General features: G+C 50.9%; 1 protein-coding gene across 3 annotated transcripts in view; it reads left to right on the top strand.

The window, feature by feature from the left end:
• The window catches only part of INSC (INSC spindle orientation adaptor protein), a 421,594-nt gene that overhangs the window by 168,657 nt on the left and 229,704 nt on the right, over positions 1-23,233 (top strand). For all 3 annotated transcript variants that reach the window (XM_077286597.1, XM_077286595.1, XM_077286596.1), the window contains exons 3-4: positions 9,921-10,266; positions 14,647-14,699. In XM_077286597.1, coding sequence (XP_077142712.1) covers positions 9,921-10,266; positions 14,647-14,699 — 399 coding nt within the window. The remainder of the gene's footprint in view (positions 1-9,920; positions 10,267-14,646; positions 14,700-23,233) is intronic.

Below are 23,233 nucleotides of genomic sequence, written 5' to 3'. Positions count from 1 at the left end.
TGAAAGTTGACATCAATGAGCTTGAAGTCAGAAAAGCTTTCATCAGAGTAAAAAGTGGACCGTTTAAGGAAAAGCTTATTAATGAAGATCGATTCAGAGAAATGGCTGATAACAGAGAGCAAAGGCAGATGGGGCTGCAGCCTGAGAGCCAGGTGGATGATGATGATAAGGAGGATGATGACCAGCAGAAAGCCCCACCTGGCAACCTGCTTAGTCACTTACAGGCCACGTGCAGCGAGGTCCCTGCTGGACAGGCGACAATGACATCTCGTCGCAGTTCTGCTGGCTCTGGGGAGGACAGTGACATCGGCCAGGGAGGGGCTCTAATGGCAGAGATCAAGCTCCTGGAGTCCCCAGTGTGCCTTCAGAACTTCCATCTTGGTGATGATTTACCAGAGGAGGCACCTGGGGGCCAGAAGAAAAAAGCAAAGAAAACCACCAAGCCAAAGCTGCAGGAAGCGGTAAGCTATGTATATGCCCCCCTCCCTGTACCCCCTGAGTCTGCTGCAGGGTCAGCTCGCTGTAAAAGCCCTGTTGCCCAGCCCAGCCTGAGTTCTGCTGTGGATCCGGTGCAAAGGCATGGGGAGATTACAAAACACGGTAGTGAGACGCAGAGCTCCGTCTCTGCTTATAGTAGCGGGGACGTAGCAGCAGGTGCATCAGCCGAGAGGCTGGACAGTGAGGGCGGCCCGGCGGCGGGCGAACAGTCAGGCCATGATACTGTGGTGCACTCCTCCGTGGGAGGGGGGAGCGGCCCGGTGTCAGGGGCAGCTCCGGTAGCCTCGGTGCCCCTGAATGCTGTTGCCGCTGATCACTTAGTTGAGAAGCGGCGGCAGTGTGAGGGGGTTGCTGGGGCTGGGAGTTCCGGTCCTCCCACCAAAGTCCTGTTCTGTGTTGGCGCCGCTGGTCAACAAGATGCTGATATAAAGGATCAGCGGTGCCCCACAGCGGCGAAAGATCAGCGGCGCCTGGTATCAACAGTAAAGCAGCGGAAAATATCAACTGATAGTGCGGAGGACCCACGTAAGTCCAGGGGTGAGGTCGCCTCCAGTTCTGTGGGGGAGACTCAGCCCCTTGTGCCTGATGATGCGGAGGTCAAAATGTCACCCCCTGTTGTTACTGGTCCAGCAAGAGTGAATGTGGTGGTGGGTATGGATGAGGAAAACTCTTTGTCTAGTGGTGTGGTTGCTGGTTTGGTAGAGGGTGAGGGGGTTATGGTGGTGGGTAATGGTGATGCTGTTGGTGTGGATGTGGTCACTGGTCCGGTTGCCCCTCCGGTGATGGCAGCACCTGTCAGGAGTTTTGCCGCTGTCACCTCCGGGGGAAATAGGGCATCCTCTTCGTCTCCGGGCTCTGGGGACGGCATGTTGCAACAGCGTCTCCTGGAGGCTCTAAAGAGGGGGGAGAGGTCACTAATGGTAGAGGGTCGAGAGGTTGATCTATCCTTCTGGATAGAGAGGCATGGCCTCGGGGCCTTCCGAGAGCAAAGAGGGGGGGATATAGTGTGGTCCCTCCCAACAGCTGGGTCGGGTAGTGTGTGTAGGAATGTGGTCCGTCTTCAGTGGAGGGGCAGTGATGCGTGTCCTCCAAGGTCTAAAGTTGTGGAGCTCCTGCTGAGGATGGGCTTCAAGGCAATTGACATCTACGCCTTGATACATCCCTATTCCACACCTGATTTTGATGTCAGCTTTGTTCGGCCGGAGGGGCTTGAGCTCTTCTGGTCGAACTATGAGTTGGTAAAAAATGAGCCCGGCTGGCGAGACTTTGCCATTCAGGTGGTGTCTCACCAAAACCAAGTCAAGAAAGTGACCGTGATGACTTGTAACGAGTCACTTTCTTGTTATGACATCATGACGTGGCTTGGCCGGTATGGAGAGGTGGTAGAAATGCCAAAGAAAAACCGTGACGAGTTTGGTATCTGGTCAGGGGCCTGGACGTTGATGGTAAAACGTAAGCGTTCAGGTGGTACGGTTGCCCACATACCATCATCTGCCTTCCTGGGTAGGGATCGTATCCTGGTCTTCTACCAGGGGCAACCGAAGCTCTGTCACAGGTGCGGCGACCTCACACACTTCAGTGCAAACTGCACTGTGCAGAAATGTGCATTGTGTGGGGATATCGGCCATTTTGCTGCATCTTGTGTGGAGATTAGGTGCCACCTGTGTGGTGAGTTAGGTCACCCATTCAGCCGTTGTCCTCGCTCCTTCGCTAACGCAGTCGTGACCCCGGTGGGAGAAAGCCGTGAGGCTGATTCTGCAGGGGAAGGGACTAGCAGGGGTGAGGGAGCTGAGGGGCCAAGGAAGAAAAGCAATAAAAAGATGCCTGCCCAGCTAAGGCGTCTAGACAAGCGCAGACAGGATAGGGAGCTGGGCGAGCCTCGGGCTACTGGGCCGGGCCCTGTTCTGGATGCCAGTCTTGCTGCTGATGCCCCGAGGGATGATGAGTTGGATGAGGAGGTCAGGAGGATCCACAGGGAAGAAAGTGCCACTGCCTCAGAGTCCTCCCATTATGAAAGTATGGATGAGGATAATAGGCAGTGGCTAGAGGACAAGCGTAAGCTCGTCACCAAAAACAAGAGAAAGAAGGGAGATAAAAAATCTTCTCTCACTCTGACCAAGGTACCTAAGGAAGGGAAAACCGACTCCCCTCTGGTTGGTCTTTCTAACCGGTTCCAAGCCCTTGAAAACATCTCTTCCTCTGAGGAGGAAGCTGAGGGTGAGGTTCTGGCTTCGGCGGGGCTCACAGGGGACGCCGAGTCTCCTTCTTCGGGGAATGTAAGATCCTTGGAGGGAGGGACTGGCCCAGAGTCCGGAGACGAGGACGATAAAAATAAAAAACACGTGGGAATGGATACCTCATTGTCATTAAAGAGGGGGAAGGATTCCTCCTTTTAGGCAGAGGATAAGGGTAGTGGGAAAAAGAAAGCCATCTAACTCAATCACCAATGATGGCGGAACCCACTCCGTTGACGCTGGCGTCCATTAATGTCGCCAGCATAAAGTCAAATACAGCTAGATTTGCGGCCTTTGATTTTCTCAGCCGGGTTGAAGCTGTCATTTTCTTTTTGCAAGAGACCAGGCTGCCAAACATGGCAGATGTGTTTAAAGCTAAGAGGGAGTGGAGACTCGGGCCCTCCTATTGGTCTCTTGCGGCCGAGCCGTATAGCGGAGTGGCGGTCCTTTTTACCGCACCGGTGGAATGCCGACGGGTTTATTGAGTTAGAAATGGGGAGGTGCCTGATCTTAGATGTCCTCATGAAGGGACAAGAGCTCCGGCTCATCAACATCTGTGGTCTCCAATCTAAGTGGGACCGGAAGTGTCTCTTTATGAGGATCAAGCCCTACCTTTTTACAAGTTGGCAGGTTGTCTTTGGAGGGGACTTCAATGCTGTCATGAGGCCCCGAGATAGAGGAGGTTCCAGAGACAAGCTGACTTATGATAGCGTTGCCCTTAATAGTATAGCTAGTGAGGCTCGCCTGGTGGATGTCCACATTCGGCACACCCCAGGCCACGAGGGGTTCACCTATCACAGAGGTAACTGTAGGTCCAGAATAGATTTTATTTAAAGGAGGAAGCTGTCTCTTCAGCAGTGTCTGTTGTTGAGGTGGAGTTCTCCGACCACTGTTTAATTTTGTTTTCTCTGAATGTTACAGAGACCCTCCGGATGGGAAGAGGCTTTTGGAGGCTCAATTCGTCTCTCTTGGAAGAAGCGGAGATAAGACAGTCCTTTGAGGATTTTCTTCAGAGCCAGGTACCCTTACTGTATCTTTGTAGTAGTAAGTCAGAGTGGTGGGAGATGTTCAAGGAAAGGGTGGCGAGATTCTTCCGCCAGCTCTCGAGCCTCAGGAATCTGAGCAGGTACCGCCTGTATCAGGGTCTGAGGAGGAAACTCGAATATCTTGTCTCAACTGGAGGTAGCCGCGAGGAGATCTCCAGAGTGAAATCTTTGCTTATGAGGTGTCAGTACGATAGACACGCATCTTTGGTTTTTGAGAGGGATTACGGGAAGTACCGCTCGCCCGACCCTTACAGAAACTGCAAGATGTCAGTGAATAGTAAAGTAGTTACAGGACTGGTCGACACTGCGGGGTCCCTGAGGCGATCCAGATCAGGGATCCTGGAGGTTGTCAGATCCTTCTACTCGTACCTCTTGGGGAAGAGGGATCTTGATTGGGATGAGATGTCGGCTTTCCTGGCTGAAGCCGTCCCCGAACCAGGGGTAGATCCCTCTCTTGACAGTTTGACAGAAATGATCAGGGAAGAGGATGTTCAGTTGGCGATTGAAGGGCTTGCCCAAAAAAAATCGCCTGGTCCAGATGGCTTAACATCTGAATTCTATAAGACCTTTAAGGACGTTTTGGTTCCCCTCTTGACTGAGGTATTCAATGAGTGTCTTTCCTCGGGCACTCTGCCGAAGTCAATGAGGAGGTCTGCTCTGATCATCTTGTCAAAGGGTAAGGACCCATCTTGCATTGAGAATTGGCGTCCCATAGCGCTTCTCAATGCAGACAGGAAGGTTCTGGCAAAGGTGCTGTTTAATCGGCTGGTGAAATTTGCACCCCGACTCCTTTCGGAGGCCCAGCATTGCTCTGTTCCAGGCCGCAGCACATTTAGTGCTGTGCTCTGTGTCCGAGAGGCAGTGGAGCAGGGTAGGGCTGGTCACTGGAAGGGGTACATGCTGTCACTGGACCAGGCAAAAGCGTTTGATCGGGTTAATCACGAGTACCTCTGGTCCGTCCTTCTGAGATATGGCCTGCCGGGGGGGTTTGTTGATTGGCTTAAGACCTTGTACAGTGGGGCAGAGAGTTTCCCGCTTGTGAATGGTTGGATTGGCAGCTCTTTTGAGGTTGGGTCCGGTGTTCGCCAGGGTTGTCCCTTGAGCCCGCTGCTGTACGTGTTTGCGATTGTTAGGAGGGTGGAGCGTGGACTGTTGGCCAGGATCGGGATGGACCAGGCTGCACCGGAGGCCACTCTGAGGGTGGTGGCGTATGCCGATGATGTCACCGTGTTTGTTTCCTCTCACGAGGAGGCAGGCTGGCTGATGTCAGAGGTAGATCGCTACTCGGAGGCATCCGGGTCCAAGATCAACCGGGATAAGTGTGAGAGTCCCTGGCTGGGAGTAGGAGATCCTGGTTTTGATCTCCCGGACACCCTTCCAGGACCCAAAATCTCTGCAAAAATCCTTGGCATCGAATTTGGCCAGGGGGATTACCCCAAACAAAATTGGGACAGCAGGCTAGAGATCGCCACTCAGAAGGTGAACCAATGGAAGGGTTGGTCTTTGACCCTAAGGAAAAGGGTAAACCTGATCAAAACTTACCTGCTCCCTTTACTGATTTATCTGGGCAGTGTGTGCATCTTGCTGGAATCTCTCTGGACTCGGGTCTACAGTTTGTTCTTCCAACTGTTATGGGGGAATAGACTGAACCTGGTCAAGAGGGAGGTTACTTACCGTACGAGGAGACTAGGAGGGTTGGGTATGGTCAACCCTGTGGTATTCCTTGTGGATACCTTCATTAAGATCAATATTGCAAACCTCTGGAAAGAGAGGGCTCCTCCGTGGGTATTCTCCTGTAGGGGATGATTTCAGCCTTTCTTACAGGAATGGGAGACAGGAGGGCAAGTGAAGGATCTTCGCACACCGCATGGACATCTTCCGGCTTACGCTACCTTGGTTCTGAAGGTAATTTGTCGGTGGGGTCTGGGAATGTGGGAGATCAGGACTCTGCCAAGGAAACTCCTTGACAATAGGGTTCTGTTGACCCATTTCCAGAGGCCTCTGGCGCTCAGGGACTGCCCAAGTCGGGATCTTGGGGTGGGTTTGCATCTTTTGAATTCTATCAGGATCCCCTTGAAGTTTTGGGACTTGGCTTGGCGCTGCTTCCATGGGAAACTGTGTGTGAGGGACAATCTGAAGTGTAGGAGCTCTGAGGACAGGAATTGTCCTCGGGAGCATTGTGGTACCTTGCTGGAAAGCATGGACCACTTCCTGCTTCATTGTCCCTTCAACACAGAGGTGTACAACAGGGTGGGCGCCTTCATTGGCTGGTCTCGGCTGGCCGGTCTCTCCTATGCAGAATGGGCCTATGGAGCATTCGGAGACCTTGTTGGTCGGGACCGCTGCACCTTATTTCTAGTTAGCGCAGTGGTTAGGTATCACACGTGGAACGCACGGTGCTTAGTATCGACGCAACGAAAAATCCTCCCAGTGGCGATGTGTTTAGGACCATACTCGGTGACCTGGTGAAGGTGCGCTCTCTGGAGTATGGGAGGCTGGGCGCACGGAGAGCCGCGCTCCTCTGGAGGGGCTTTTCTTTTAGTGTGCCCTAGTCTGGTCGTCTCCTTTCCTGGTGGTGGGCTGCTGCTGACACTGTAGATTTTTGTTTTGTTTGATCATTATACAGTGATGTAGGGCTGCAGGCGCCAAACTTGGGCTTCGTGAGTTGTGATTATTGTGGTGTGTGCTGCTGTATATATTGTATATATTGTATATAGGGATATAGATTTGGGTGTAGGTGTTAGGTTGGGTGGTGGGAAAAGGGGGGAGGTGGGTTTATCTTGTGGGACTATGGGACACTGGGTTGTTTGGGGGAAAACTGGAACTGCCTGATCTGGCCTATGGACTGAGGCATGAGATGCAGGACCAGCTCTCAGGTCAGTGCGGGGGGTTGGGAATGGAGGATAGCTTAGTATTGTATATATTTGTGGTTATTTTATTTAAAACTAAAAAAAAAAAAAAAAGTTCATGTATATATTTTGTTTGCCATTGTTTATTTTATTTGGTGACCGGACCAGAAGGTCAAAGTAGTTATTATTCTGTATATACTGTATAATATGTGTGAGAGGAGAGAATGAGCGGCTGGACCAGTGTTCAGTATACTGATTTTCTGGCTAATATTTTTTGTTATGGTTTCCGCTATTATTATTGTTACGTTTTTAATTTTTATAATAAAAGATCTACAGGAGGTAACTCAGGATCAGTAATGTATGTACACAGTGAGTGCACCAGCAGAAAAGTGAGTGCAGCTCTGGGGTATAATACAGGATGTAACTCAGGATCAGTAATGTAATGTATGTACACAGTGACTGCATCAGCAGAACAGTGAGTGCAGCTCTGGAGTATAATACAGGATGCACATTGGGAATAGTGATTACTGCTCTGTTTGCCGGTGGCTCCACACCTCAGTGTCGTGTGTCTGCACATTTGCGTCCCTCTTTTCGTGCTCTTCTTGCTGCAGTGTACTCTGGTGAATCACTGATCAGATCATCAGGCGCTGAGTGCACGTTCCAGGAGTATAAATTTTCCGGGTGACTCACAGTTGCACATTCGCACAGTATCTGCTGAGTAAATTCTACATTCTCCATATCCGAACACTAAAATCAATGAATTTAATTACTTTTATTAAAACGGAGAAGAGACGATGAGGAGAAGCAGAATTAAAGTGAAGGTAAAGCGATGTGGGGGAGGGGCGCTCATCTCATGGATCCTGGGGGGCAGCGTTGTGAAGGAGGGTCACTCATCTCATGGATGAGGGGGCTGCTTTGTTTGGGAGGGGAGCCTTTCTCATGGATCCTGGAGGGCAGCGTTGTGAGGGAGAGGTGCTCATCTCATGGATAGGGGGGCTACTTTGTTTGGGAGGGGGCGCTCATCTCATGGATCTTGGGGGGCAGTGTTGTGGGGGAGGGGCGCTCGTTTCATGGATCCTGGGGGTAGCATTGTGGGGGAAGGGCTCTCGTCTCATGGATCCTGGGGGGCAGCGTTGTGGGGGACGAGCGCTCGTCTCATGGATTGGGGGGCAGCTTTGTGGGGGATGGGCACCCTGACTCCCACTAGCTGGTAGCAGCCCTGACACCCAGTGCCTGGCAGCCGCCCTGACACCCAGTGCCTGGTAGCCGCCCTGACACCCACTGCCTGTAGCCACCCTGACACCCAGTGCTGGGAGCTGCCCGGTCACCCAGCTCCACCATTGGCCCTCTCCTCCACTTGTGGCCAGCTTGACCTGCACCTAGTTGGATCAGGACGGTTAGTGATGCCACAAGACCCCAACTGTCATCACCAAAGGGTGGGATTTTCTATGTCAGCCCCACACATTGGTGTCTCAGCCATGATCCTACCCTCCATAATGAGTCACCAGGAGTCGGTTGTGTGCTGCTCTTGTTGCCGGTGATGGCTGAGTGTTTCCTGTAGGTTCATGTCCTCGATGGCTGAGTGTTTCCTGAAGGTTCATGTCCTCCATGGCTAAGCGTTTCCTGTAGGTTCATGTCCTCGATGGCTGAGTGTTTCTTGTAGGTTCATGTCCTCGATGGCTGAGTGTTTCCTGTAGGTTCATGTCCTCGATTGGCTGAGTGTTTCCTGTAGGTTCATGTCCTCGATGGCTGAGTGTTTCCTGTAGGTTCATGTCCTCGATGGCTGACTGTTTCCTGTAGGTTCATGTCCTCAATGGCTGAGTGTTTCTTGTAATTTCATGTCCTCGATGGCTGAGTGTTTCCTGTAGGTTCATGGCCTCGATGGCTGAGTGTTTCCTGTAGGTTCATGGCCTCGATGGCTGAGTGTTTCCTGTAGGTTCATGGCATCGATGGCTGAGTGTTTCTTGTAGGTTCATGGTTCATGTCCTCGATGGCTGAGTGTTTCTTGTAGGGTCATGTCCTCGATGGCTGAGTGTTTCTTGTAATTTCATATCCTCGATGGCTGAGTGTTTCCTGTAGGTTCATGGCCTCGATGGCTGAGTGTTTCCTGTACGTTCATGGCCTCGATGGCTGAGTGTTTCCTGTACAGTAGGTTCATGTCCTCGATGGCTGAGTGTTTCCTGTAGGTTCATGTCCTCGATGGCTGAGTGTATCCTGTAGGTTCATGTCCTCGATGGCTGAGTGTTTCCTGTAGGTTCATGTCCTCGATGGCTGAGTGTGTCTTGTAGGTTCATGTCCTCGATGGCTCAGTGTTTCTTGTAGGTTCATGTCCTCGATGGCTGAGTGTTTCCTGTAGGTTCATGTTCTCGATGGCTGAGTGTTTCTTGTAATATCATGTCCTCGATGGCTGAGTGTTTCCTGTAGGTTCATGTCCTCAATGGCTGAGTGTTTCTTGTAATTTCATGTCCTCTATGGCTGAGTGTTTCCTGTAGGTTCATGTCCTCGATGGCTGAGTGTTTCCTGTAGGTTCATGTCCTCGATGGCTGAGTGTTTCCTGTAGGTTCATGTCCTCGATGGCTAAGTGTTTCCTGTAGGTTCATGTCCTCGATGGCTGAGTGTTTCCTGTAGGTTCATGTCCTCGATGGCTGAGTGTTTCCTGTAGGTTCATGTCTTCGATGGCTGAGTGTTTCCTGTAGGTTCATGTCCTCGATGGCTGAGTGTTTCTTGTAGGTTCATGTCCTCGATGGCTCAGTGTTTCTTGTAGGTTCATGTCCTCGATGGCTGAGTGTTTCCTGTAGGTTCATGTCCTCGATGGCTGAGTGTTTCTTGTAATGTCATGTCCTCGATGGCTGAGTGTTTCCTGTAGGTTCATGGCCTCGATGGCTGAGTGCTTCCTGTAGGTTCATGTCCTCAATGGCTGAGTGTTTCTTGTAATTTCATGTCCTCTATGGCTGAGTGTTTCCTGTAGGTTCATGTCCTCGATGGCTGAGTGTTTCCTGTAGGTTCATGTCCTCGATGGCTAAGTGTTTCCTGTAGGTTCATGTCCTCGATGGCTGAGTGTTTCCTGTAGGTTCATGTCCTCGATGGCTGAGTGTTTCCTGTAGGTTCATGTCCTCGATGGCTGAGTGTTTCCTGTAGGTTCATGTCCTCGATGGCTGAGTGTTTCTTGTAGGTTCATGTCCTCGATGGCTGAGTGTTTCCTGTAGGTTCATGGCCTCGATGGCTGAGTGTTTCCTGTAGGTTCATGTCCTCGATGACTCCTATTGTGACGCGGCCTGTGCCATCTATTGCAGGATGAACCTGATGCAGGTGGACTCAGTGCAGCGGTGGATGGACGACCTCCTGCTGATGACGGAGTGTGAGTGCATGTGCATCCTCCAGTCCAAACCCATCAGCGTGGACGACGACTCGCAGACGGACCTGATGTTCTCCTCACAGGAGGGCACCCAGAGCAGCCTGGAGATGCTGCTGCGGAGAGCCTGGATCATCAGCACTGAGCTCACCAAGATAGTGCAGAAGCTGGAGAAGAACCGCTGGAAGCGGATCCATTGTATGAGCATCAGAACCAGCTGCCATGTGGGCTCCATGATCAAGGAGTACAACGTGTTCTCCAGAACGTCAACGGCGCAGATGCAGGAGGTAAGGTGCACAGTGTCCAGACCCTCCTCAGAGGGGTGCGCAGCGCCTGTCACTACCACGTCAGCATGAGAGGTGCCACTGCCGGCGGCTTCTCCGTATAGTGCACCTGCATGGTGTCTTAGTGTACTGCAGGGGTCAATAGCTCTATACAACCCCGTGTAGGGTCTACAGGGTCCGATGACCACTCCAGCGGCCAAACGCTGTCTCCAGGGGTCTGGTCCACATCATTCCCTGTACACCAGTCACTGGGCCAGGAGCGGTCTATATTTGTCCGGTGATGGTTCTCACTGGTTTCACCCAAAGGCTCGTGTCCCTGGTTATGTTTTGTCTAGGGCTATTTGTGCTACATGTCTCTGACTACGGGGAGTTCAACGCTGATATTTTTCTGGATGGTTTCCTAAATCAAAACTAAACAAATTTCCAAATAGTTTTCATTAAGCCCTGAGTCCACAGAATCTGTCACCGAAGTCTCCGACCTCTGCTCAGTGCTGGAGGTGGCAGAACTGTGGGACTTTATAGAGGAGAGGGCGGAAAGCATTTATGTGACTGAGGAGGGCAGTTCTCTCCGCCTGTAGATAGGCAGGAAGGCAGCCAGAAAATGAGTGCAGGAATGAAGCTGTGCTGATACTGAGGAGCTGGTGACGGACAGACAGAAGTGACATGCCAAATTCTATGCATTGCTAGAGCCGGCCGCATATTTTACATCGGGGCGAAGATTAATGGAGGAATAGACGTTGCAGACACGTTTGTAACTAAAAGTAACCACTAACAGAAATATCATTTGTCATCTGTCAGGCTGGGACCCCCAATAGCGAGTCAGCCCCTACACTACTCACCGAACTATAGATTTCATTTCTTTAGTTGGACAGAAAAAATGTTTTTAATTAATTGCAGATGAAGGCTCCTCGGAGCTCCGCCCTGCCCCTTAGTGCTCCGCCCCGCCCCTCAGTGCCCTACCCCTCAGTGCCCCGCCCCTCAGTGCCCCGCTCCTCAGTGCCCCGCCCCTTCGGGCTCCGCTCCGCCCCTCTATCCGCACGCCGGCACCTGCTTTTAGCTGGATTGACAGTGCATGCCAAAAGCGAGCACTGACTGAACTGAGTGCCTGACCCTGCACTGACACTGCAGGAGCCGAGCACACACCCAGTGTCATTGCAGGCACTCTCTCGTCCCTCTGTGTTCCTGCAGTGGAAAACATGTGTCCTGCGCTCAAACTAAGGTCCAATAAAAAATGCTAATTATTAGATTCGTTAAAATACAACAATACAAAAATGTAAAATAATAAAAACATGCCTGTAGACTGTAATGCATTTCAGACCCTCGTCCACGGGTTCTTAATCATAACTGGGGATCGTGTGTGCAGCGAGCGGAGGCTACACACAGAAGAGAGGGATGAGCGCTCCTGCACGGACACTGTGTGCACTTGGCTCCTGCAGTGTCAGTGTGGAGGTGTCCAACCTCGTCCGTGACAATCCAGCAATGAGGAGCCTGGTTCTATCACCGCATCCGTCCTCACCATGATCAGGACTGCGCTGCTCGTGTCCATTGAGATGTCAGTGAGGCGCCAGAACAGAACTTCAGATAATCAGCGAAAGGGTTGTTCCAAAAAAAAACAAGTTCCACCCAACCCGTAGGATATGTGATCTCTTATTCTGAATGGAGCAGAGCTGCACATGCTCGACCCCTACTACATTCATTGTCAATAGGAGTGTCGGAGAAAGCCGAGCATACGCACCTCCCCCCCATTCAGCACGGGGTCACAGAGCCCCTATCACATTGGGAGAACAAGTTATTTTGAAACAAGTGTTTAACACTGAAGATGTGTGGAGGTCCTCCTCCTTTACTCCGGTTTTAATCTTTTCCTCCCTTCCCCTCTGCTTCTCATGTTCTCAGCTCCCCTCCTCTTCTCTTCCGCTCTGCCTCTATTCCTCTACTCTGCTCCTTCTCTCCTCTCCTCTCTTCCACTCCGCCTCTATTCTCCTTCTCTCCTCTGCTCCTCTCTTCCACTTTTCATCTTCTCCTCTCCTCTGCACTTCTCTTCTGCTCCACCTCTATTCCTCTTCTCCTGTTTTTCACTCTTCCTCTTCTTTTCTCCTCTGCTCTTCCTCTCCTCGGCTTTTCCTCTCCTATGGTCATTCTCTCCTCTTTTCCTCTCCTCCACTGCTCTCGTCCCCTCCTCCACTTCTCTCCTGTTCCCCCCTCCCCTTTGTTCCTCCTCTCCTCTGCTCCTTTTCTGCTCCTCCTCTCTGCCTATCCTCTGCTCCTCTCTTCCTCACCTCCACTTCTTTTCTCCTCTGTTACCCCTCTACTCCTCTCCTTCACTTCTTCTCTCCTGTCCCCCTATAGTTTGTGCCCCCCTCTCCTTTGTTCCTCCTCTCCACTGCTAATTTTCTGCTCCTCCTCTCTGCCTATCCTATTAACCTCTTTCTCTGCTTTCTTCCTCTCCTCCACGTCTTCTCTCCTCTGTTCCCCCTCTACTCTTCTCTTCCTCTCCTCTGCTCCTCCGCTTCTCTCTTCTTCCCTGGTGCTCCTCCTCCCCTCTTCTGCTCTGCCTCTATTTCTCTCCCCCTCTCCTTTGATCCTCTTCTTGTCTGCTCCTCTGCTACATCTCTTGCCCTCTCCTCCTCTCTTCTCCTCCATCTCTATTGCTCTCCTCCTCTCCTCAGCTCTTCCTTTCCTCCTCTCCTTTTCTCCTCTGCTCCTCTTATCTACTCCTCCTCTCCTCCACTTTTCAACTTCTCCTCTCTTCTTCTCATCTCCTCCAGTCCGCTACTCTACCGCTCCTCCTCGATTGTTCTTCTCTTTCACTCTTCTTCTCCTCTTCTACTCCTCCTTTCCTCCTCTTCTTTTCGTCTCCTCCTCTTCTTTTCGTCTCCTCCGCTCCTCTTCTCCTCCTCTCCTCTGTTCCTTCTCTCCTCTGCTCCTTTTCTTCTGCTCCTCATCTCCTCTCTGCCACTCCTCCTCTCCTCTGCTCCTTTTTCTCCCCTGCTCCTCTTCTTCTCTGCTCCTCCTCTGCTCCTTTTTCTCTCCTGCTCCTTTTTCTCCCCTGCTCCTCTTCTTCTCTGCTTCTCCTCTGCTCATCTCCTCTGCTCCTCCTCCCCTCTCCTTGCTTCCTCTCTGCCGCTCCTCCTCTTCTTTGTTCCTCCTCCCTCTGCTCCTATTCTCCTCTCCGCCTCTCCCCTTCTCCTCTTCCTCTCCCCTTCTCCTCTCTTCCTCTCTGCCAATCCTCCTCCCCTCCACTGCTACTCTCTTCTGCTCCACCTCTCTGCCCCTCCTCTGCTCCTCCTCTTCTTGTCCTCTCCTCTGCTTCTCCTCTTCTCTTTCCTGTCATTCACAGAACACATTTGCATTACATTATCACCAAATAAATCTGAGAAAATAATAAAATTACAATTTTGGAGAAATTAATTAAGACCAGCATTTTAGACTCCTGTCTAAACAAACATAACAACATGATGGATCTAATTTATAAAGAGGTGGACACCTAGAATGGCGCTTTAACTTGCTCTAGTTTGTGATTAGTAAATCTGTCAGGCAGAAAAATGGAAAGAAGACACAAATTGGTCGTGTTATGGATTGGTGACGCGGCGTCGTGTGTATTGCCATTATGGGATCATCATCAGAGGACGGGACTGACTAGAACAAACCTTCAGCCCTGGGCACGTCCGATGATGATGAGGGTAATTTTCGTCTCCTCTCTTGGGCCTTTTAGCTCTTCTTTTATTTCCTTTACCATCTAAACTTTGTACCTTTTGCTGAGACCTCGAGCAAAGAGAACATTGCGCCGCCGTGATTTTCCGGATTGGCTTGACAGGACTCTATTTGCATTCCGGGCATGAAGGCGCTGGTGTCCGATAGTTAATTGTAGGGATCTCGCGGCAGAAGATTGTTTATTGTGATAATTGAATGACTTTGGATGGTTACAATGTTTCCTCTTAGAAACGTAAAATAGAAGCGGCATTATCTACTTGTAATTTCCAGAGGTCGGACCCATCACATTCGCTACGTAGATTCTCGTCGCCGCCTCTCCACTCTCGCGCACTTATCCCAGTAATAGTTGCTCGGGATCGACATAAATTATGGGAAAAAATAATGTGTTATCAGGTTCAGAACAGCGTAATAACTTTTAATTAAGTCGTTTTAGAGGAAAGTGAGCACAATCACATTGCAGCAGATGAAAAATATGTTTTCCGGATGTGGACGATTGACTTGCTGGGTGCGTAATGTGAATGTTCTGCTGACACCGTCAAGTATTTATAGATCCGCTGATATTTATGGTCGGACAGGACATCGGCTTAATGTTTATGCATCTTAGCAGCATTATGCAACCCGCCGGCCCTTTAAATGAGGCTGATAACAAATGTCCCTTTTATTCGTCCACAGTATGAAACTTTATTAATGGAGAAATGTTCCGAACTCACAGAAATCACCGAAAGGTAAGAACGAGTCGCAGGGACGTAAAAACACCAGATTCACCAACTGTGATGAGTCTGACTTTAAGCAAGAAAAGAATCTCAGCGTCTCAGCTGGATGCGACACATGTGCGGACTTGTCGGACTTCACACTCTTCATTGGCTTTCAGCTAAACTTGGCCACAATTTTGGCAAAATTGTCCCACTTTAAGCCTCATCGCAGAACAGTAAAAAGCGTCTGCAACACATAATAAACATAGTGAACAGGACTGGACGCCATGCGTCATAAAGAAAAAGAGGAATACGGCGTTCAGAGTCCGCGCCGCCCAAAGTTCAAGATGCGATCACATACAAGGTTAAAGCATGAATGTGATTTATTGTCATTGTGGTTCGGAAACCTGGGAACACGTGGACATAATAATCTGCATCCAGGCGTAAACCTTGGGTGGGTGAACAGAAGCAGGACGTCCTGACACCACAACAATAGGAGCCCTTAAAGGGAACCTGTCACCCCGTTTTTTTCGGTATGAGATAAAAATACTGTTAAATAGGGCCTGAGCTGTGCATTACAATAGTGTAGTTTGTGGACCCCGATTCCCCACCTATGCTGCCGAAATACGTTACCAAAGTAGTCATTTTCGCCTGTCAATCAGGCTGGTCAGGTCGGATGGGCGTGGCTTCTTCCCCCAGATATTGCGTAGTTTTCCGTTGGTGGCGTAGTGGTGTGCGCATGTCCAAGGTCCCCAATCCTGCACGGGGGGGTGAAAATAGCAGCGATGTCCGTTATTCCATTGGTGGTCGGTGGGCGCGGCCATCTTCCTTTGGCCGCGCGTGCGCAGAAGCGGCGCTCTGCTGGCCGCGGCTTCAGGAAAATGGCCGCGGGATGCCGCGCGTGCGCAGATGGAGATCGCGGCGGCCATTTTCCTGAAGCCGCGGCCAGCAGAGCGCCGCTTCTGCGCACGCGCGGCCAAAGGAAGATGGCCGCGCCCACCGACCACCAATGGAATAACGGACATCGCTGCTATTTTCACCCCCCCGTGCAGGATTGGGGATGTTGGACATGCGCACACCACTACGCCACCAACGGAAAACTACGCAATATCTGGGGGAAGAAGCCACGCCCATCCGACCTGACCAGCCTGATTGACAGGCGAAAATGACTACTTTGGTAACGTATTTCGGCAGCATAGGTGGGGAATCGGGGTCCACAAACTACACTATTGTAATGCACAGCTCAGGCCATATTTAACAGTATTTTTATCTCATACCGAAAAAAACGGGGTGATAGGTTCCCTTTAAAGGGACCACACTTCTTATTTTGCACACTATCTAGAAAACGCAGTTTGAGAAAGACCCGAGGCAGGGTCGAAACGTTACTACTCCGTTTATACTCCCTGCTGTGTGTGTGTATATATATGAAAAAAATTTGTCTCAACACATGTGAATAAATACATCACATTTTTGCAAAGATATACCATAAGAGTGCAGCTGATTTTTCTATATTGGACTTATTGTTGGGTTTTTCCCAAGTACAGCCAGCACCAACTTAAGATAGCTGAGTGCGCTCCTTTTTTCTTAATAAACCTTGTGTGTGATAACACCTCTGAACCTCGGGCAGCGCGGACTCTGAGCCGCCGTATTCCTCTTTTTCTGAATGGCATTTATTGGGGCCCGGCAGCAGCTTGTATAGGATTAGTGAGGTGTCACCCCCCATCAGCTGAGCGCACCGACAATATTTCATTTTATTCATTTATTACTCTTTGCACTTTCCATCTCTGCTCCTTTATTATTTCAATTACAATGTAAATTTTGACTGTTTTTCTCCCGGATCTGAGCACTAACACATTAGTAAATCTGCCTCAATACTCCTGAGTGAGGGGTGCCATGTCCGGATGAATAGAGAACAGTTACTGCTACGAGTGGCTTTATTGCGTCTGTGATACAATCGACTGTCACTTATTGCTACTATTGGGGTGCACTCACATTTATGGGGGCTGTCAGGAAATATGACGTAATGTCTTATTGTTCGATCGCACACTGAGCTCTGCTGCACCTTTCTGCGTGTGTGTGTGTGTGTGTGTGTGTGTGTGTGTGTGTGTGAGTGACATGCGGCCCAGACACATGCTGTGGGATTTCTGACCCCCCTCCTCACACTGCCAGTCAGCTCTGTGTAATCCTATACTCCTCCCCCCCCCAGGAATGCATTTGTTTGCAGCCATGCGTCCTCTGAGTTGTGTGAGAATTATTCATGATGAATAATTCGACCTCAGGTGGTGACAGAGATATGAAAGTTATATATTTGGGATGTGCAACAATAGGGCTACACACCAGTGCGTTTTCTAAGCATCTAGCAGAAATGGAGAAACGAATTACTTATATCCACTTCATCTTTATACTTAAATGAACCCCCAGGTCTTGGTGAGCATAATGATAACTTTGTCTTTCTTCTACGAGGTTCATACACCAAGATATGTTTAAAGATGGCTTTTCATATCTTTCAGCCACCCAGTGTGGTCACCACTGGGGGAATGCCTTGGTTTTGGGAACAGGTATAAGATAGTGAGACCTCATTTTTCACTAGCTTTTGCCCAGGAAGCTAGCTGAAAGACGCTCTGTAATTCATCCTAATGTATCGCCCCTCCCCTGCACCGCATTGTCTGCAATGAAATGATATGAAAGAACTGTAAGTGTATTTTCATCTTTAATCCCCTTTATTTTTGTAATTTTCTGTTTATACGATACTTGTCTCCCTTTATAATATCGTGTTATACTTTTGTAAACACTGCCTACCTTTTGGAGTAAAATATATAAAATTACTAGCTTTGTTTCACCTTGCTCTATAACGTACTGTCAAGTCCTCTGAAGTAAATTACGCTAATAATTGGGTTGGCTCCTGACCCATTACTGATTCAGGAATAGGAGCTGGTGGCAGCGGAAGTGTCCTGAGCCGTTGGGAAAACTGGTAGCGCTGGACGGCATTGATAATTATTATTCCCGCATAAGTGGGAGTAGTTATCTCACCCTCGCTGCAGTGCGCCCATTAGCTAGTGCATAGTAAGGCAGCCTTTCTGGCGACTAATTATCCTAGGTGCAGTACCCGGTCTGATCTGAGGGTAAGGGGCGCCAGAGAGCTGCACGTTCTAAACCGGAACTGGGAAGTGGGATATAGATAAATCCCCTTCAGAAAAGAACCGGGGCAACCAAACAACCCCGGTTCATGACATATTGGTGGCAGCGGTGGGATAATAGAGCATTAGTGATCTGGTTTGAGCAATCATTCCACTCACTAAAAACTTGCACAGTTCTTGCGAGGACTCTGCGCAAAAAAAAGTTTTGGAGAAAGAACTCAGTGTTTACTAGTCCTGAGACAGTAGTGTGTATAGCGATTACCCCCTCCCCTTCTCTTCGTTTTTCTGTCCTATCTTTTATTTGGCAACCATGGTTATGCTGGGAGAAACCTTTTATAAGAAGCAGACCAAGGACACTCTTACTGTCTTGTGCATGTCGAAGCAGATTGACTCTGTGGGCAAAAACAAAAGCCAACTGGTCACGGATCTGGTGCAATGGGAAGCCACTCAAGACCGCTCTCAGAGCCCAGTGGACGCAGAAGCCAGCACCAGCACAGGTGGTGCTGCGGCCGAAGTCCAACCGCTGAATGCCGGCCATACTTGCAACCAGGGGAGTGAGGACCCTCGCCTGCAGCTGGCTCTGCAACAATGCTCCGCAGATGACACAGATGTCTGCAGCTGGTCCTGCAAACCCAAGAGGCGAGAGAGCTGAGCAGGAGGCGCAAGCTCAGAGGGACCATGAACTGCAGATGGCCCAACGTGGGGCAGTACCATCTACCACGCGGATCAGTGAGTCCAGCAATGCTCCGTACCCTAAATCCCGGCCAGAGCACTTTCCTGTGATGGAAAAGGATGGGGACTTGGACACTTTTCTGCGGGCTTTTGAGAAAGCCTGCAGACAGTACAGGCTGCCTGGGAACCAATGGGCCCGATACCTGACCCCAGGGCTAAAAGGCAAAGTTCTGGAGGCGTTTGCTTCTCTCCCGCCAGACTAAGATGAAGACTATGAGGTTAGCAAGCAGGCCCTGATAACCAGGTACCAGCTTACACCTGAGGTTTACCGTAGAAATTTCCGGAACCTCCACACGACAGTTACATCCATGTGGCTTATGGACTTGGCCCTCACTTTGACCAGTGTACCCAAGAACTGTCAGTGACCACCTTTGCACAGCTGCGAGACCTGATGATCAGAGACCAGTTCTTACATCTTTGCCCAGCTGAGGTGCGACAGTTCGTGATGGATTGAGAGTACAAAGATGCTGATAAAGCAGCGCCGATTGCTGATGCCTATGAGGCCAATTATAAACTGGAAGTGCGGAAGCCAGTCACCACCAGCTGGAGAGGGGGTAAGCCTGCAACCAACACCAGTACCCCTGCCAGCCAACTCACCAGAGGCCCTGTCCCCGTTGCCAACAGCACCAGACCTACCACCGACCTTTGCCAGTGTTTTTCCTGCAAACGGACTGGTCATATCAGGGCCCACTGTCCAGAGAAGCAGAAGAACCCCCCAACCAAGGCCCCAGGGCCTAACGCAGCAGTTCTTTTGGTGGGTGGGGCAGGGTGCATGACAATGTGCAGCACGTCACCGTGGGGGGCCATGTCGCTACAGGCCTCAAGGACACCGGGGCTAAACGAACCCTCATCCGACCCGAACTGGCGGCCCCTGAAGAGATTATTCCAGGGAAAACCCTGTCACTGGGATTGGGGGCATCAGCTGTCCCCTGCCAATGGCCCGGGTGTGTATTGATAGGGGTGCTGGGAGCGGGGTGAAGGAAGTGGGGCTGTCCGATAATTTGCCCACCGATGTTTTATTGGGGACTGATTTGGGGAGAATGGTTGCATACTATGTCCCTGATTCCTCTCTCCAATCTAATGCTGATGATAATGACGGGGAATTGCATGCGTCCCCTGAGAGTGATATACCAGATAATGCTTTATCTCATACTGATGATGATGAGGATGAAAATGTGCATGTTTTACCTGCTAACCATTTATCTCCTAATGATGATGTGTTCACAGGTGCAGGAGTGCTTAGCCACGTCACTCTGTGGGGTGGGATGGCTGAGGAACCCCTAACAGGAGCAAGCGATGGTGCTCAGGGAAATGGGGAGATGCATGGGAACCATGAGGAAGGTGATGCCATGCAATTGACCAGTGACACTGAGGAAGGTAACTGCCCCATAAGTAGCACTGCTCCTGGAATGTTGGGGTTGGATGGGGAGGAAGTACCCATAGCAGCGCCGGCTGATGGGTCTGTGGAAATCCCCGGGGAGACAGCCTACGTAGCTGCTGTCACCCACAGTCAGCGTGCCCGGAAAGCAGATAATGTTCTGCCCTCTGGACCCTCCTCAGTCACAGGTGTGACTGAATCAGAGATGGACCCAGAGCAGGTCCCAGAGGGTTCCCGTGGGGAAGGGACCCTGTTTTCACTTCTGCCTTCCCCTAGCCAGGAGATCCAGGCCGCTCTGCACTCAGATGCGAGCGTGGAGAATTTGAGACACCTTGCCGAGACGCCCACCTCCGTGACTGATAAGGAGAGGGTGTTGTGGGAACGAGGGAGGTTGTACCGGGAGACAGTACCCGGAAAATCCCAAAAGGAGTGGCTGAGGGAAAATACAGCTGGTCGTCCCGTACCAATTCAGAGGTGAGTTGTTGCGGATTTCCCATGAGATACCGCTCGCTGGACACTTGGGGATCAGCAAAACTAAGGCCCGGCTGTCTCAACACTTCTATTGGCCTAAGATGGGGACAGATGTGTCAAACTACTGCCGCTCCTGTGTCACCTGTCAAAGAGCGAGAATGGTGGGGCCTGCTCCTAAGGCTCTCCTGATCCCTTTGCCAGTGATAGAGGAGCCTTTCCAGAGGATCATGGTGGACATTGTGGGCCCGCTGGCCATCCCCAGCAGCTCTGGAAAGCAATACGTCCTCACTGTGGTAGACTACGCTACCCGGTACCCAGAGGCAGTGGCTCTGTTCTCACCTAGGGCGGATAAGGTGTCGGATGCACTGTTGGCTATCTTTTCATGGGTAGGATTTCCCAGGGGGATGCTTACCGGTCAAGGGACCCAATTCATGTCTCGCCTAATGGAGGCTCTCTGTAAGAGAATGCAGGTGAAGCGTCTGGTATCGAGTGCATATCACCCACAGACCAATGGCTTGTGTGAGCGCTTCAACGATACCCTCAAACTGATGCTACGAATTCTGGTTGAGACCCAAGGATGCGACTGGGAGCGATACCTCCCACACCTGCTATTCGCTTACCGAGAGGTTCCGCAGGCCTCGACGGGGTTCTCCCCCTTCAAGCTCCTGTATGGCAGGCGAGTCCGGGGACCCCTTGGATTGGTAAGAGAATCCTGGGAAGAGGAGCTGAACCCTTCTGAAGTGTCCATTGTGGAGTATGTCATGCGCTTCCGTGACAAAATGCAGACCTTGACGCAGTTGGTACATGACGCAGGCTCAGGCTGACCAGAATCACTGGTACGACCAGAATGCCCAGGAGCAGACCTAAGGGGTGAGTCAAAAGGTGTGGGTGCTGGTCCCCGTACCAAAGGATAAGCTATACTGCTAGCCTACTTCCTACGTCCTACCAGTCTGCAAACTGCCCGAAGACAATGAGGAAGACCCACTCCTGGACATGCTGGCCCAAGGCAAGGCCTGTGAGTCCATTGAGAATGTGGAAGTAAGCGCCTTGTTAACCGAACCGCAGCGGTCGCAGCTGCAAACCAGGCTGGAACCCTTCCGGGCCGTGTTCTCCAACCGACCTGGAATGACTGAGTTAGCAGTCCACAAGGTGGACACCGGGAATCATGCCCCACTACGGCGACCACCCTATCGGATCTCTGACGAGGTGCAGCAGGTTATGCGTCAGGAGGTTGATGAGATGTTACAGCTGGAGGTGATTCAACAGTCCAAAAGCGCGTGTGCCTCACCTGAATTCCTCGTACCAGAGACGTTCTGCGTGGACTACAGGGGGCTCAACGTCATCACAGTCTCTGATGCGCCCCCAATGCCGCGCATCGGGGAGCTGCTTGAGCAGTTAGCTGGTGCAAAATATCTGTCCATTATGGATTTGAGTCGGGGATACTGGCAGATTTCCCTGTGCCCTGAGGCGCAGGAGAAGTCTGCCTTTATCACACCCTTCGGACTGTACAAGTCCATGGTCATGCCATTCGGCATGAAGAATGCCCCTGCCACTTTCCAGCGGATAGTCAACCACATGCTTCAGGGACTGGAGACGTACGCAGTGGTGTACTTGGATGACATTGCCGTCTTGAGTTCCTCCTGGGAGGAACACCTGCAGTATCTACAGGAGGTGCTCAGTCGAATTCACCAAGCAGGCCTGACCATCAAGCTGGGAAAGTGCCAGATGGGCAAGAGAGGTCCACTACCTGGGGCACTGGGTAGGTAAGGGCTCCATGAGGCCAAAGCCTGGGAAAGTGGACACGATCGCGTCCTGGCCCACCCCCAGGACCAAGAAACAGGTGATGTCCTTCCTGGGCACTGCGGGGTACTATAGGCGCTTTGTGCAAAACTATTGTAGCCTGGCAATAACCTTGATGGACCTCATCAGGAAGAAGCTACCCCAAACAGTCGACTGGACAGATGGCTGTGAGGGGACTTTCCGGGCTTTGAAAACAGCCCTGTGCAACTCTCCTGTGTTAAAAGAAGTCAGCAGCAGTCGACTGTTCTTGGTGCAAACCGACGCCTCGGTGCTGTGCTTAGCCAGGTCGACTGGGGGAACCAAGAGCACCCCGTGTTGTACCTGATCCAGAAGCCGAGGGAAGTGGCCTATTCCACCATCGAGATGGAGTGCCTGGCCATGGTCTGGACACTGCAGCATTTGCAGCCCTACCTATATGGTCGCACCTTTACTGTGGTGACCGACCACAACCCTCTGCGCTGACTACAATCCGTGTCTAGAAGCAACAGAAGGTTACTGCGCTGAAGCCTTGCACTCCAGCAGTACGAATTTACAGTCAAGCACAAAACAAGCAGCGAGCATGGCAATGCAGATGGGTTGTCCCGCCGGGGCGAACCTGCCGAGGTGCACATGGAGGAGTACCGAGAGGTCTTGTCTCTCTAGCGCAGTCCAAAAGGGGGAGGTGTCAGGAAATATAACATAATGTCTTATTGTTCGATCGCACACTGAGCTCTGCTGCATCTTCCTGAGTGTGTAAGTGACATGTGGCCCAGACAGACAATGTGAGCTTTCTGACCCCCCTCCTCACACTGCCTGTCAGCTCTGTGTAATCCTAAACTCCTTCCCCCCCTCCCTCAGAAATGCTTTTGTTTGCAGCCATGCGTCTTCTGAGTTGTGTGAGAATTATTTATGATGAATAATTCGACCTCAGGTGTTATCAGAGATATATAAAAGTTATACAGTGCTGTGCAAATTAATTGGGACAAAGCATTTTTTTAAGTAAAATTGTAAGTAGGTTACCAGTCAGTGATTCAAACCAGTTTTAATATATAATAAATAAATTTCATATC

This window comes from Ranitomeya variabilis, chromosome 2 (genome assembly GCF_051348905.1).
Source record: "Ranitomeya variabilis isolate aRanVar5 chromosome 2, aRanVar5.hap1, whole genome shotgun sequence".
NCBI lineage: Eukaryota > Metazoa > Chordata > Amphibia > Anura > Dendrobatidae > Ranitomeya > Ranitomeya variabilis.
The sequence above is the reverse complement of the archived record's forward strand: the minus strand, read 5'-3'. Positions and strand labels throughout refer to the sequence as shown.